The 15,762-nt window shown below is 40.8% G+C and overlaps 1 protein-coding gene across 3 annotated transcripts; it reads left to right on the forward strand.

The window, feature by feature from the left end:
- LOC124150400 (clusterin-associated protein 1-like) lies at window positions 1–13,226 on the forward strand. Of its 3 annotated transcripts, none has more exons than XR_007222515.1 (13): window positions 23–137; window positions 3,019–3,130; window positions 3,958–4,042; window positions 4,355–4,534; window positions 7,111–7,206; window positions 7,428–7,511; window positions 8,412–8,545; window positions 9,175–9,316; window positions 9,638–9,740; window positions 10,040–10,126; window positions 10,240–10,307; window positions 10,975–12,550; window positions 12,661–13,226. XR_007222515.1 is itself a non-coding variant. In XM_046522397.2 (12 exons), exons 1-12 carry the CDS (start codon window positions 116–118, stop codon window positions 11,143–11,145), a joined length of 1,284 nt encoding a protein of 427 aa, XP_046378353.1. In that variant the 5' UTR covers window positions 1–115; the 3' UTR covers window positions 11,146–13,226. The 3 variants fall into 3 exon arrangements, 1 of the variants encoding a protein (XP_046378353.1); XR_006863248.2 differs by having other exon boundaries at window positions 10,975–12,495; XM_046522397.2 differs by having other exon boundaries at window positions 1–137; window positions 10,975–13,226.
- The last annotated feature ends 2,536 nt before the right edge of the window (window positions 13,227–15,762 follow it).

Genomic DNA, 15,762 nt, shown 5'->3' on the forward strand with positions numbered 1-15,762 from the left:
TGTTTATAGAGGACGCTGTACAGGAAACGAGTTTACGCATGTCAAAATATTTCAGAAGCGATGAACATGAGAATGATCCTGAAGTAACATTTAAGAATATTTAGCTATCATCAAAATGTCTTACAGGGATTTAAGAAGTGAGTATTCTTCTTACGATGAGCTATTATTTAAACGTGCTTGGATACTGAGCGAAGGTAACAATATATTTAATTTTCTACAGAAGATCTGACAGAACTTCTGTAGGTCTACTGTTGTTCAACTTTACTCATTGTCATAGTAACAGTATTTTCATTTTTACAAGCATTAGTGAAAATACATGCGAAAATGAACATCCAGAGATATGGTCGCATGATGGTTTTGTGCGTCAGGATAGTTTGTTAAAACAGGTGTAAAGGATCACAATCGAAATATTTCATGATCATGATGAATTTTTAGCAGTTGCGAGTAAATCTGTTTTGTGAGTTAAAGGAACAGTAGATATTATACTAAACCTTATAGTTCCTCTTTGCAATGATATCCCATTCTGGACAAACAACTGACTATTGTCTCTAAACGAAAGGATCATCAGTATTGGGTAGGCTTATCATTTCTTCATTTGTTATAAATATGGACTCTTCAAAATTCTTGCCAATGTAGGGTGATTCTGATGGGAGCGGTTCTGGCCTGGACAGTTTGGTTTTGGGCTTGATTGTGGTACAGATGGTACTCATCATTAATTAGTTTTATTCATGTCTGTGTCAAGTTGGAAGCTAGGACCAATACATGAAGTACATACAGGACTTAATGTCGGGTACAGATGTACCTCACCAAAGTCTGTGCTGTTTACAAGACATTTCTGTTAACACTTGTTCAGCATTGTTTACATACAAATAACTGTGTTTTAATCTATAATAACTCTCCAAATTTTATGCTTCATCGCAACAGAGGTATGTATGTAATTCACAAGTAACTTTAAATTATTTGAGAGAACAGTCTGGAAAATATGATGTCTTTTGTAGCAGTCATATCTAATTTTAGTCAGTGTCACAAGTCAGCACGCTGAATGAAGAAGAATGACAAAATCTCTGTTAAGTCATCTTTAAACTATATGAGCAACTGAATAATACAGTTACCATGCATAAGCAGTACCAATTGATTAATACAATAAATTCCTACCTATTTGTAAATAAATTTAGGACTCAAAATTTATTTCCAAATGTATTTCACTACAAGTGACACAGCCATTGTAAATGACATGCTGGTCATGTTTGTTATGCTTCAAGCCACCATCTTAAAGAGTCAGTATGTTGACCGTTATGAGGCTTTGTTTGTCAACATAAGCCAATAACCCCCGAGCTAACTTGGCTCTGCTTGCCTTTTTCCCGTGAGAGGAGTTTCTGCTCCAGTGACACCTTGGTCACATGACCAGACTTTTCTCGTTTTTAAACAAACACACTTATTCTGAAATAAGAAGACAGACCCAATGCAAGCCTTCAAGGTGCTGTATATATTGTTTTGTGTAATTATGTAGATCTACTACAACTGTGACAGTGACATGCATCACAATACACATCAAAGTGACCATATCGTAAGCTCTCTCCGCAGGGCTTCAATAATTACTCTTGGAGCTGTACAAAGGAAAAAAACACATTGGAAATAGTTTTTCACAATTCAGGATATTTTTTCAATGAAAGTTAAATATTTTATGACATATAGTTATCTCAATGTGTCGATGAAAAACATGCAATATCTTGAATGGACTGTGTAGGATTGTGATGATGTGACAGAGGTACTAGGCTAGCCTCAACAAAACTCAGTGGTGGTTCCATGGCTTCATACGACCAAGGCATTTATAATTTTAATAAACACTGGCTTCTAATCCAATAATTAGTATTCTGTAACTTTTACGCTTTTAGTTTGCCCCTATTGAAAACATCCCAAAAGCGAGATATTCTGCAAGCGCATGGGTTGTCAGCTTCACTGTGCGGATCTTTATTGTTTTGGTGTGAGAATTGAATCATACATGAACTGAAGGTGTGACAATTATTTCATGGATGATTTAAAAGCACAGAACCGTCAACGTACTGTCCCTGTAGGATGGTAGGACCATGTTTGTTGAGTCCTGGTCATTATGTATATCATTTGAAACATTGTAGATATCCTACAGTTGGCAAGTTTGTTTTGTGAATTAAACTGATGGAAGGAGCATTACGTTAATGACTGTTTAGACTAAAGTGTGACCACACAGGTCTGTGAAGTCAGGTAGGTGGGAAGCAAAAGGCTATTTACAAAAATGACACTAAATATTTTAGATTAAAATTACTTTTAGGTACCATGTATACATATGTCAAGATATCTTTCTGATATAGATGTTATTTTTGATGTTTTTAGTGCTGTTACTGATCAGCCATTAGGGCTGGGACGAGTCCAAATTTACTACCTGGGTACCCGACCCCCTATTACCCGACCCTACCTGGGTACCCGCAGTAGGTCCCAGGAGATGTCTCAAAATGTCCGACTGGGAACATTTTTAGCATAGCCCTTGCAAAAGGTATTTAGATACATGTATTAAGCCATCTGGTCATTCATACACTGAACTTGAATTAAGTTATATCTTTATTCAACCATATGAAAAATCAGAAGGAATGGGTGCATAACCAAAAAGAAATGCGAACATTAGTGACTTTTAGTGTAACCATAGAGTTCTAGATAATTTTGGTCATTAAACAATATATCTCACGTGACTAACCATGGGTCCGGGTAGTCCTGTGGGTACCCGGGTCCTACTCAGTACCCACCCAACCCGGGTTACCGAGTTACCTGTCCCAGCCCTATCAGCCATGCACAAAAAATGCTAAGGTGAGCAGACCATGATTTCAGCAGTGTATGCTAGATTTATTGCTCTACTCTGAAGGTGATTGTGGCCTTAAAACTCAAGTGATACTAAACTCAGTGTTAGAATATTTGTATGAAAATGTAGCCAAATCAGAGAAGAACTTTATATAATGTTTGTATCCTTCTTTTATTCATCTGTTGCAGATTTCACAGAGATGATGCGGGCCCTTGGCTATCATCGTCTCATCTCAATGGAAAATTTTCGCAATCCCAACTTTCCACTTGTAGCAGAAGTCCTCACATGGCTAGTGAAAAGGTTAGCCCTGTGTGTTTTATTGCCGATGGTATTTCACACCTATGGGGTTCAAGAACATGTGCAATACTTTGTATATTTTCTCATTCTCATTAAGGTAAACAGCTGACTGCTCAAAAGTCATGCCATGTTCATATGCTAGAGCATTTATTGAGTTTACACTGTTCACAATGTTAAGGGGGTTCTATGGTCCTTGAGGTTTGCTGCTATAGTATATGAATCTTGTGATTTAATCATTTATTTTCCTCTAACAGGGATAGAAACTTAACAGTTTTAGTCCTCTTTTCCTCATTATGATAACATATAGCAAACCCCTTAAAAAGGGCAAATGTCTACTAGTTATTATGAAACCTTAAGTATTGGACAATTTGACAAGGACTATAGGACTTGTGCCAATTTCTAACGCTGTTCTAGCCATGCTAACAGTTACTTTGGGGTTCTGACAAGGAAGCCTTTTCTTTTAGTCTTAGTTTTGTCCACAGTTCCTTATGCCCATGATACTTATAAATACATACACGTTATAACAATTAACTGCATGATTGTGGCTCTGTCCATATCATCAGAAGTTTAAAACTGACAACCAGTTTCAATTTTGGATTGCGATTGAGAGCTGCTAGAGGTGGGGACTATGCTATAATATTGAAAGTAAACATTTGTAAACTATAGCTTTGTTTTCTGTAAAGAGCTGGTGATGTGTAAAACATTTAGAGCTATTAAGAGAGTTATGGAAAAATTGGATTGGACTATACAAGACGTGCTGATGTGCTGTGAATGGTGTGTTGTATTCTTGTTCCATGTATCATCAATCATGTGCTGTGTTTCTGCTCCAGGTTTGATCCCAATGCTGATGTGCACCCAGATATCGACACAGAACAGGACAGAGTCATATTCATTAAGTTAGCAGCAGAGTTTATGGTAAAACTAATAGTTTGCTAAACTTCTTCTCATGCTTATTTCATTCACCTGATGAAGGAGTAAGCATATGCTCCGAAATGTTGTGTTCCTCATAATAAAGAAGTTGACATCCTTAAATTCTCTTCCTTATGTGTATCACTTCTAAATGCCTTTCAAAGACTTGATTCTGGACATGACTCCAAAGCATCCAGTTCAGCTGCATAAAGATTTGAATATCCAGAATAGACTTTGCATCAGTTAGATTCTACAGTCGTATTCACAGTTTGGGATGGATTTCCTGTCTCCTGGATATTACATGTTGTTTGTCTGCAGGCAACCAAGGCCCACATCAAGCTGAACACGAAGAAACTGTATGGTGCTGACGGCTATGCTGTAAAGGAACTCCTCAAAGCAACCTCGGTCCTGTACAATGCCACGAAGACTAACGTGGCACAGTCCTTGGAGAATCCAGATGAGGATTCTTCCCACATTTCATTTGATGTCTCATCCAAGGTAACAGTTATGTTGCATTAACCCAGCCCATGTGTTAAATATGTGCCTGTAGGGTTAGAGTCAATCATTCCTAACCTTTCTGTATCAACATGATCAATAGGTTTACAGTTTGTTATTACATTTTGGCCAATTGTAGGACCTGTCTAATGTTTTTGAATTTGATAGCTAAAATTGTTTTGGTGGAATCATTTTCTGTAAATTAAAACTGAACATGTGGACTATTAACACCTTCGTGTACTCAGCTTTCACTTGACTGGACTCAAGTTGCTGGCTGTGTTGGTTGAATTTTTTAACTTATCCTGCATTACTCCTAAATGCATTTACTGATTTTGATAGAAAAACAAAGCTGTGTGAGGTCCAGCTGAAGAAAAGTTGTTCCAACCAGTTGTGTGGCAGACCCCACGTGACCATGGAAGTGAATAAGTCACAGAAACTTCACGTTACTGCTTGTCACCAGACTGACATGCTGCGTTCAATAAAATTGTTCAGCAAATTTGTTTTCATTGTTTATGAAATATATGTGAATTATCTCCAATCCAACCAATTGGTGTTTCATAATCTACCATGCATTTTTGCTATAGCATTAATATTTTGAATGTGAGGGTGACTTGTAGTCACTGTAATTCTCATGTGCTTTGTTGTTCCAATCCGCCAATTTGAATTTTTGCCATAACACCAGGCATATGCCAGTACTTAACCTTTGTTGCGTCTCAAAATGGCTTATGGCGGAAATGGTTATTCGTAGTGGGCAGAGAAAGCCATTACCATGGAACACAGACCCTCGACCCAGGGCCTTTATGATGATAAGTGGCGGGGTTTTTTTTATCCTTTTGCAAGGAAAAACATCAAGACCTCACTGCAGCGTCCCCTCAATTCTTGGCCGAAAACCTGTTGTATCTGCAAAGTAAGCGTCACATTAAGGGAAGCACCATCATGACCTACCTGGAGGCAGATCCGGGGGATCGAAAAATGACCAAGGTTCCGGACTACATGTCGTCCTGTGCTCTTTACGCCTTGAAGACTAGAAGGACAGGTTTCTTCCTCCCACATGGGATTTGAACATGGTACTCTGGTTTCTGCATGGACATCCGTTTGAGTCTCTCCTTCTGTAACCTTACCAAGAAGACGATTTTCCTCTTGGTGTTGGCTACGGCAGCAAGCCTCAGTAAGCATCACAAATATGACATTACCCTAGTCCGGTTTGAGCGCAGGAAGCAGTTCACTTTGCTTGGACTTCATAGCCAAGAATCAACTCCCAGGACAGCCTGACAGGTCATTCACCATCCCTCCTCTCTCATCGATTGTGGGCACTGAAGATGAGGAGGAACTCCTTCTGTACCCGGTGCGTGCACTGAGAGTTTTCATGCGTCGCTCTAAGACTCTGTGTGGTGCTCGGAAACGACTTTTCAGTCCCATCTCCAAGACTTCCATGACTGAAGTCAGCTGCAAAACCATATCCCTATGGTTATGACCAACACTCTTCAGGCATGCAAGGCCACTAACTTTGATCCTCCTAGAACCAACAATCCTCATGAGATCCAGGTGGTCGCCTCTACGATGGCTATCCACAGCAACTGCTCCATTAGCGCCATCATGGAAGGTTGCTGTTGGAGATCCAACACAGTCTTTGCAAGCCACTACCTGAGAAGCCTGGCCTTTGAAAACATTGAAGATGTACATAGTTTTGGCCCTCTGGTCATCGCCCAGCAGGTGACCAATCCTGGATGCCAATAACATCTCAACCTGTCCAGAGCCGCCTTACCCGACTTGTGTAGTGTTCACACACCTGATAGGGGTGTCTCTATGCTGCTAGCATTGGCTCGGTAAGTCAGTTTTTAGACTCTAGCGCACACTATTTTCTATTGCTGCATTTTAGCCGGACCTCCTCATACGTTGTTCATTCCATGGACATGATTTGTTGAGTGGCTGTCAAACTTCGCAAGTAATACGCTGGATGGCTGCCTAGACATTATCTAGGGGTATTTTGGGGGACCACATCTGAAGGTATGCCCACTGCTGTACCGGCTGATTCAGATGCATCAAGGAGTAATGCAGGATATGTTAAAGATTTTAGTAAAATCAAAATATTTTTTACATAAGTATACTTATCCTGCATTACTACGTCTAAGGGCCCACCTGTCGCAGAGCTGCCTCCCCACAATTCAAGTAGTAATGTGAAGTTTCAGTGACTTCATCACTTCCGTGGTTATGCGGGAGCTGTGCAATAGGGTCTGCCTCACAACTGGTTGGAACAACCTTTCTTCAGCTGGACCTAACCCAGCTTCATTTTTCTGTCAAAAGAAAGCAGTAAATGCATTTAGGAGTAATGCAGGATAAGTATACAAATGTAAAACTGGTTTACTAAATTCACTTGTTTCACCATTGCAACATTTGCTGGACACTGGTGGGGGAAGTGTATCTGTTCGACATGAACTTACTGGAAAAGCCTTCTCTATTATGGATTAAAAAGAACTTTTAACCTTGCTTCTTTAGCTTTTATATTTGTCACAAATTCTTGAAATCTATTAGATTTTTGTTTTTGCAATATGATGTATTTCTCCATCTGTCTGCTACAGATAAGTGACCTGAAGGAAGCACGCCGACTGGCATCAGAGATCACATCGAAGGGTGCTAGCCTGTACGACCTTCTGGGGAAGGAGGTCGACCTGAGGGTAAGTTGGGCTCAGTAGATGAGTTATAGTCACTGACTTTTACATCACTGAAAGTAAACATCTTGGAAATAACAGTTCTCGGACTGACTACAGCTTCATAATCCCATTGTGAGTTAAGTGCTTTACAGTTCACAAAATATGCATTAATACCAAAATTTGTAATGCTAAATAGTTGGATCAACCAAAATACATTTTACCTATGGTGTTTGTATTGTTCGCAGGAAATGCGTGTGATGGTGGTTGGTCGGACGCTAGAGATAAATGAAGTGGAGGGCGGACTACAAGCCTCTATCAGGGCTGTTGAGGTGAGTGCCAGATCACTCTGGGCTAGAACCATATATGGTGAATGGGAGCTATGCTAGATGTAGCACAGTGACTGATGTAAGTGTATGTTAAAGAATGGGAGCTATGCTAGATATAGCACAGTGACTGATGTAAGTGTGTGTTAAAGAATGGGAGCTATGCTAGATGTAGCACAGTGACTGATGTAAGTGTGTGTTAAAGAATGGGAGCTATGCTAGATGTAGCACAGTGACTGATGTAAGTGTGTGTTAAAGAATGGGAGCTATGCTAGATGTAGCACAGTGACTGATGTAAGTGTGTGTTAAAGAATGGGAGCTATGCTAGATATAGCACAGTGACTGATGTAAGTGTGTGTTTAAAGAATTGGAGCTATGCTAGATATAGCACAGTGACTGATGTAAGTGTGTGTTAAAGAATGGGAGCTATGCTAGATGTAGCACAGTGACTGATGTAAGTGTGTGTTAAAGAATGGGAGCTATGCTAGATATAGCACAGTGACTGATGTAAGTATGTGTTAAAGAATGGGAGCTATGCTAGATGTAGCACAGTGACTGATGTAAGTGTGTGTTAAAGAATGGGAGCTATGCTAGATGTAGCATAGTGACTGATGTGAGTGTGTGTTAAAGAATGGGAGCTATGCTAGATGTAGCACAGTGACTGATGTAAGTGTGTGTTAAAGAATGGGAGCTATGCTAGATATAGCACAGTGACTGATGTAAGTGTGTGTTAAAGAATGGGAGCTATGAAGTTGATGGTCATAGCAATGTGATAGAGTTGTGGTTACGTAGCCCTGCTATCTGAACCTACTAAAACATCTAGGACTGGTATTGACCACTGGGATGGACTGATGAGAGCATGTTGATACAGCTGCAGTAGAACTGATGTTGGCCTTTTACCCTCAGAATGAAATAAAGAAGACTCTGAACATGCTGGACAACGTGGCGTCCGACGAGGCCAACCTGGAGGCAAAGATTGAGAAGAAGAAGACGGAGCTGGACCGGAACCAGAAGAGGCTGCAGACTCTACAGAGTGTCAGGTAACTCGGCAAAGAAGAAATAGTTGTTGGAAAGCAATGTTGTTAGAAATATCAAAATAGAGCTTCGGTCCTGCCCCACACTGAAGCACATGTTAAACATGTGGCGTCTCCTTGGGCAAGTGACTTTGTTCGAATTGTGCCTCTGTTCACCCACCAGTGAATGGGTACCCAGTAGGATGAGGTGGTTGTTAACCATCTAGCACCTAACAGGCAGCTTGGGTTGTATACACCCCAAGGAGCTGAGAATGATTCTTGAGTGGAGACTGATCCAGTGACTGGGGTCATTATAGCGTTTGAGCATGTCCCTGAGTAGTGTAGAAATATTTACAATATAAATGGCCTATTATTATTAATATTGAGGGTGGTGGGATGTTCAGTTGTTCAAGCGTCCGGTCGTCATGCCAAAAGAACATGTAACCATGTGGGTACAATGTGTGAAGCCTGTGTCTGGTGTCCTCAACTGGATAATGAAAAAGTGTATCTAGATGTGTGCTGAAAACATTACAATGGAGGTATAGGGTCTGAAGGAAGACTGCATGAAGTCTGTTAAAAGAGCTAGATGTTTAGTACAAATGTGTTGCTCCCTGCTTTACTGCGCCCCTGTGTTGACGCTGTGATGGCCCTTGCAGGCCAGCCTACATGGATGAGTACGAGAAGCTGGAGGAAGATCTGCAGAAGTTGTATGATGCCTACCTCATCAAGTTCCGCAACCTCACCTACCTAGAGCAGCAGCAGGAGGAGTACCACCGTGTCGAGGCCGATAAAATCGAGGTACTTTGTCAAATATAGTATATGCACACATACGGGGGCTGACAAGATTGAGGTACTAGGTCAAATATAGTATATGCACACATACGGGGTCTGACAAGATTGAGGTACTAGGTCAAATAGAGCACATGCACACATACGGGGGCCGACAAGATCGAGGTACTAGGTCAAATAGAGCACATGCACACATACGGGGGCCGACAAACTTGAGGTACCAAGTCAAATCAAGACATCACTTGCTATGTTCGCCTTCTGCAATGTTACGGGTGTGGTGCTGGAGTAGTGATCCTTGTGACTCCCCTGTATCTTGGTATGGTGTTGCAGGAGACGGAGGCGGTGTTGAAGGTGATGGCGGAGAAGATCCGCACCGAAGAGAGGAAACAGCAGCAGATAACCCCTGAAGATGAACAGGACGACGACATGTTCGGTCAGTCAACAGCCGCTATCATTTTGATAGTGTTGGTGCACTAACTAATCAATCTAAAATGAAATAACTGATATTATTCGTCAATGCTATTACAACTAGATGAAATCTAGAAAGTTATAGCTGTTTGGTTGTAGGAAAAAATTTGAATTGATGGAATTTTCAAGTGTGTAATATCCAAGATGAGTGGAACAGAAAGTCTGCGGGGTAGAATATCGCACATGAACCTGATCCTGTAGGAAGCAAAGTCAATGTAGGATGTGAAGTTCGGTCTTGGTGATATTTATATGCATTTCTTCCAGGCCCAGATGATGATGATGATAATGAATCCGAGGATGATCATGTTGAGAAGAAACAGAGGCCAGTCCACCATCGCACACGACCAGAAGGTGAGTTATCTCCCCTAGACCATAAGCATTTGTAATCATATTGGGTTTGCTAGAGCTGCTTTGTTACATTGTCTATGTACATATCAACTGATGTGAACTGTGTTGTGTTTCAGCTGCTACAGGGGCCAGGACAATAGGGAACCAGATGGTGCGGGGAGGCATGAACCCAGACATCAGTGAGGTCAGTTCGTTAGTCTCTCAATACGGCTTAAAATATGTGAGCAGGTTTTAGGAACTGTTGGGACATACTAGTAAACACACAATTTCAGCTTCAAAACCCTAATGTGTTTTAGGCCAATGTAGCTGGATTATTAGTCCGTCTCATAGTCACTGAATCATAGTATTTTCCTCTTCAGCACAGCTCTTACTGTAATGATGTAGCTCTAAATGAGGTCTAGATTTTCCACAGGTTCTGAATATTCCAATTCAGTGGGGCTCGTTTTCAATTTAAATGTTGTTTCTTTGTGTCTAAAAATGTATTTTCAGAGACTAAGTGTTAGTCTATCAGTTGATCTGCCAACCTACGCAATTACAGGCCTGCTCTCAGTGTGGGCTAAACTAATCAAATATTTATGAATAGCTCTACATTGAAAACACAGTATGCTTATCTCCTAATTTATACCCATTTTACTGAAACTGTCATCTTGTCATCGTGTGCAGTTTCTCAAGCCTGTATACAGACTTGGCTCCTATTCTTGGACATTGACTGAAAGTTATCCAGAATGTCCATTCAAAGCTGATAGTGATATAAAAGAATGATCTATCAAGACAAAATAAGAGTGATGAAACTGCTGTAGAATTCCTAATGCTAGTCACTAGTACTGATGTATGCAATGTCTTGACTTCAGGAAAGTGGGTCAGAAGGGTCAGGAGACTCTGAGATCGACCTGGACGATGACGACGATGATGATGATGAAGAGGATGACAGCGGTGAGGAGGTGGAGATGGGGCCAGGGCCGCCGAGGAGGCGGGCCCAACAACCACAGCCAGGACTTGATGATAGTGACAATGACTTCTAATCTCTGTACCCTACAAGACATGAAGCATGTCTCTCCACATTCCACATGGCCTGACTACCTTTGTGCAGTGACAGCGGAATCTCAAGCTTGTAGTCATTTTCAGAAAAGAAACTGATATTTTGCAGCAAATATTTGACATATCAATACTTTCCTAATACTTGACTTTATAACCTTTGTTCACATGGACCCAGATGTCTTAGAAGTCAGAAACCATTGTGTCTCGAAAGCCTTTCCCACATTCTCCTTATGTAGCCGTACAATGACATGGTTATCTGGTAGTTTTAAACAAGTACATTGTGAAGGGGTGGCCTGGTGGTTAAACCAGTCTCTCATCATGCTGAAGGCCCAGGTTCGATTCCCCACATGCATACAATGTGTGAAGCTCATTTCTGGTGTTCCCTGCCGTGATATTGCTGGAATATTGCTAAAAGCAGCATAAAACTATACTCACTCGTTGTGAAGGGACATGTCATAGCCACAGTGTTAACATCTATATGGTGGGACATTGGTTAACCCAGGGTTAGAAATTGGCACTAGTCCTATAGTCCTTGCCAAACTGTCCAATGGTAAAGGTATCATAAGGACTAGTAGAAAATTGCCATTTTTAAGGGTTTTGCTATATGTTATCATTATAAGGACTAGTGGACGAAAACTGTTAGTTTCTAACGCTGGGACTCAACTTAACCTCTAAGTTTAAACTGAGAACTTGAACACCGTACTGTTTATCAAGTAAGATACCGGACCCTATTTTCAAACATTTGTTACAACCAACATACATGTGATCACAGCAGTCAGTTTTTCACCTTGCACAAAATAGTTTCTTATGCTCTGTGATGATGACTCTCTTGTAAAACTGGTTCACTCCCGAGATGTCAGCAGAAATTGTCTGGAAATTGATGCATCATGTTATACTGATATAAACTCCGTCCAAATGAATCTCTGTTGTGTGCCTTTTGATTCTCAGAGAGACTTGCAAACTTTACTTACATGTTGATCATATTTGTACTAAAGTGACCCTGTGTCATTATTGCCGTAAGGTCAATAGTATTGGTTACAGCGAAACCAGTGTGTCATGTGTTCAACACCTATTGGTGTAGTTCAGAATCATCCTTGATTGAAGCTTTCTTCGGGAATCTCAAATGATTTATTTGTCTCACAATGTGTATCATCATATTTGTGTATGGTTCATTATGGAAAACCCGCCCACATGTTCCACACCTACCCATGGACAGCTACTGCCGCTAACTTTGGATAGCTTCGTAGAAAGTTGTACCAGCTGTTTTGACCAATCACAGGTCTCTGTACAGTAGATTCAGAGAAAGTTGAACCAGCTGTTTTGACCAATCACAGGTCTCTGTACAGTAGATTCAGAGAAAGTTGAACCAGCTGTTTTGACCAATCACAGGTCTCATTTCAGTAGATTCAGAGAAAGTAGTACCAACTGTTTTGACCAATCACAGGTCTCATTACAGTAGATTCTGAGAAAGTAGAACCAGCTGTTTTGACTAATCACAGGTCTCTGTACATTAGCCAACAGCTCACTTATTCTTCTTATTCCTCCTGAAGGGATTTAAGAAACAGTAAGAACTTTCACTTTTCTGGGAATGTGGTTTGAGAGTTTTAATTGTGATTGTTAATAAACAAATGGGAAGGACAGATGTTTAACTGGTACTGAGACAGCAGTAGTCACTGAGTACTGAGTTAAACCATAATGGTTTAGTTTTATGGTTTGAAAAGAAGAGTTTTGACTCAAAGATTATATTTAGAACCAAGTTCTATTTGAGTGACCATAGTTTCCCCATAACTGACTCAGAGAAGATGTGGAACATGTAGACAAGGTTTTTCCATATGTTATAAAAGTATGATTGTTTTATATCTGAATCATTGTTGATCATGACTTGCAGAAGCAATAACATGCAAATCTAACAGTAAGGATGAAACTGTTGTTAACCATTACTTCATGGTCACTGTTGTTGAAATAGAGGAGCGTATTGTCACAGAATTCATGGTCACAGTCACAGAAAGTGCTGATTCAGCAATATTTGTAAATATATCTGTGATATTAAATACCCTGAAAAGTTTGCTGTGTTGTTCATATCTCTATGTTTGTTTGCTGTTTTAAGGCCGTACTCGGCACTATTCTGGATACATGATGGCGGCCTTTAAATATTCGTGTCTGGGCCAGACAGTTCAGTGATTAACATCATGAGCATCGATCTGTACAATTGGGATATGATGACATGCATCAACTGAGTCAGCGCACCTGACCACCTAATCCCGTTAGGCACCTCTTACAACAAGCATGGGTTGCTGAGGATCAATTCCAACTCGGAGCTTCATGGGTCATATCAGTATGATAGAGATAGGTTTTATGTTGTCAAGTGTTTCCTCTCAACATCAAAGACCAGAGACAATATACAGAGGATATTCCTGTATGTTTCTGCATGGGTGCTTCACAATCTGGATTCATTGTTAGTTAGTTTAGACAGGTTATAGGCACCTACAAAACAGACATTAAGGACACTAGTGTTGATGGCACCATGGAAGCTCATATGGTAAAACATGATTTGAGGATTCTGGCTAAAGTCTTAACTGTTAGCTTCTGGTTTATTGCATGTAGGGACGCGTTTTGGTGTAGATTCTTGCACCCTTATCAAGCTGTTGTGACAACAACCAAGTGATATTTATGCATGATATATTGTGATAATCAGCAGATTGACATTGACAACAACAGGTAATAGGTAACAAGTAGCATACAGTTACAGTTTGTTTTGTTTTTTGGGGGGCACGGGTGGCCCAGTCGTCTAAGGCGCCGCGATTCGCTTTGCAGAGTTGCGTCCCTTGGGCACGCCAGAAACCTATGATTGTGGGTTCAAATCCCGGTTCGCCTCGATTGTTTCTAGGTTTGTCAGCACCATACCTGTGCTCGTGGGTTTCACCGAAGTGGTCAACGTCTAAGACCTGCATCACTTCGGGCTTTCCTCCCACATTAAGCTGACAGCAGCGATATAACTAGAATACTGTTAAAAGCGGCGTTTAACCCAACTCACTCACTCACTGATTCGTTTGTTTGTTGTTTAACACCACACTCAGCAATATTCCAGCTATATGACAGCAGTCTGTAAATAATCGAGTCTGGACCAGACAATCCTGTGATTGACATCATGAGCATTGATCAATGCAATTGCAATATGATGACATGCATCAACCAAGTCAGCGAGTCTGACCACCCGATCCCGTTAGTCGCCTTTTACCACAAGCATAGTTGCCTTCTATGACAAGCATGTTAACCAACGTCCTAAGTCCTTTTGTCTTAAGCCAAAGGACTCGCATGTTCTCCAACCTTGCCCCGCCGACATTACCATGACTTCATCAGCAACATCGAGAAAGGCCTCCAGCAACTCGCCCCAGGTGGAAAGAGTGACAAATTGCGCCATCAGATCAGCCACTTTCTTCAAAAGGCCCCAAAATCAAACACCAATCCACACTCGAGCCCAGAAAAAAACCCATCAAAGACCTCAAGGAAGACCCAGACATCACCATTGCCCCAGCCGACAAGGGTAGAGCCACTGACATCCTGTTTAAGTCTACGTTCCACTCCCTGGTCAACAAGATGCTGTCTCACGCTACTGCCTACCTGAAGCTCAAGAAAGACCCAACTGGCAGACTAGATCGCCAACACAAGTCCACCCTGAGACACCTTTAAGCTCATTACCCAGCAGTACTACAAACTTTCCGCTTTACACCCACAACCTCCCCACGTCCGTACGTGCCACCATCAAGATCCATAAAAAAAACCCATCAAAGCCAGATTACTTGTATGTTCCAGGGACACTGTCTATATTACTGCACTGCTCAGTACCCCACTAGAACTGGATCATGCGTGAAGTTTACATACACCAGTAACTGACACCATATTGGTCTAATATGGCCTTGATTGCCGTCCAGATAGTACAAGCTGGTCGCTGTTTTCATGATTACGGGCGGAGAGTTTCGTCTACTCAAGAACAATAAGGGACTAAAACAACCGTATCAGCTTTTTTACAATTAATCAATGTTTTTTTCTGGTGATAATTGATGATTTTGATAACAAAATCATTTATTTAATAGGTGTTGTTGTTACGGATATCCAAAAAATGTGTTATAATAACAAAACATCAAATGTCTTGGGGAAAATCAATGTAAAAGGTTATTATTTAGCCAATTAATGATTGTACAGCTTATGTGAGGCGGGATCAGTCGGTCAACGGATCGACGGATCCGATGTAACGCATGTTGCCTGCCAAGAAGGAATCTTAGTATTCCCTTGTATAGATACCCATACCCGACTCTACTTGAAGAAAAATAATTATTTTTCTATTATACTCCAAAGATGTATACAAGCCCGCTACGTTCAGGGATAGATCGAGCCCGCTATGTTCAGGGATAGATTATTTATTTCTTATTCAAGTTAACTTTCACAAGGAAAAATGTTTTAAAATCCCATATTAGTCCATGTTTATATCAAACAAAACATCGCATTTCCCGCCAAAAATGAAGAGTTACTACCCTTGCAACTTATGCAAGATGCCCGTTTGTGTCGTCTTTTTTTATTGGAGATGGTTCCGAAAGAAAATA

Source organism: Haliotis rufescens, unplaced genomic scaffold (assembly GCF_023055435.1).
Source record: "Haliotis rufescens isolate VD_foot unplaced genomic scaffold, xgHalRufe1.0.p SCAF_20, whole genome shotgun sequence".
NCBI lineage: Eukaryota > Metazoa > Mollusca > Gastropoda > Lepetellida > Haliotidae > Haliotis > Haliotis rufescens.

What these genes read in the sequence shown, in the direction of transcription:
- LOC124150400 (XM_046522397.2), top strand. Translation starts at nt 116, where the DNA reads ATGTCTTACAGGGATTTAAGAA. An exon ending in AGTTAGCAGCAGAGTTTATG is followed by an intron (nt 4,043 to 4,354) that starts GTAAAACTAATA and finishes GTTTGTCTGCAG; the next exon opens with GCAACCAAGGCCCACATCAA. An exon ending in CCTCTATCAGGGCTGTTGAG is followed by an intron (nt 7,512 to 8,411) that starts GTGAGTGCCAGA and finishes TTTTACCCTCAG; the next exon opens with AATGAAATAAAGAAGACTCT.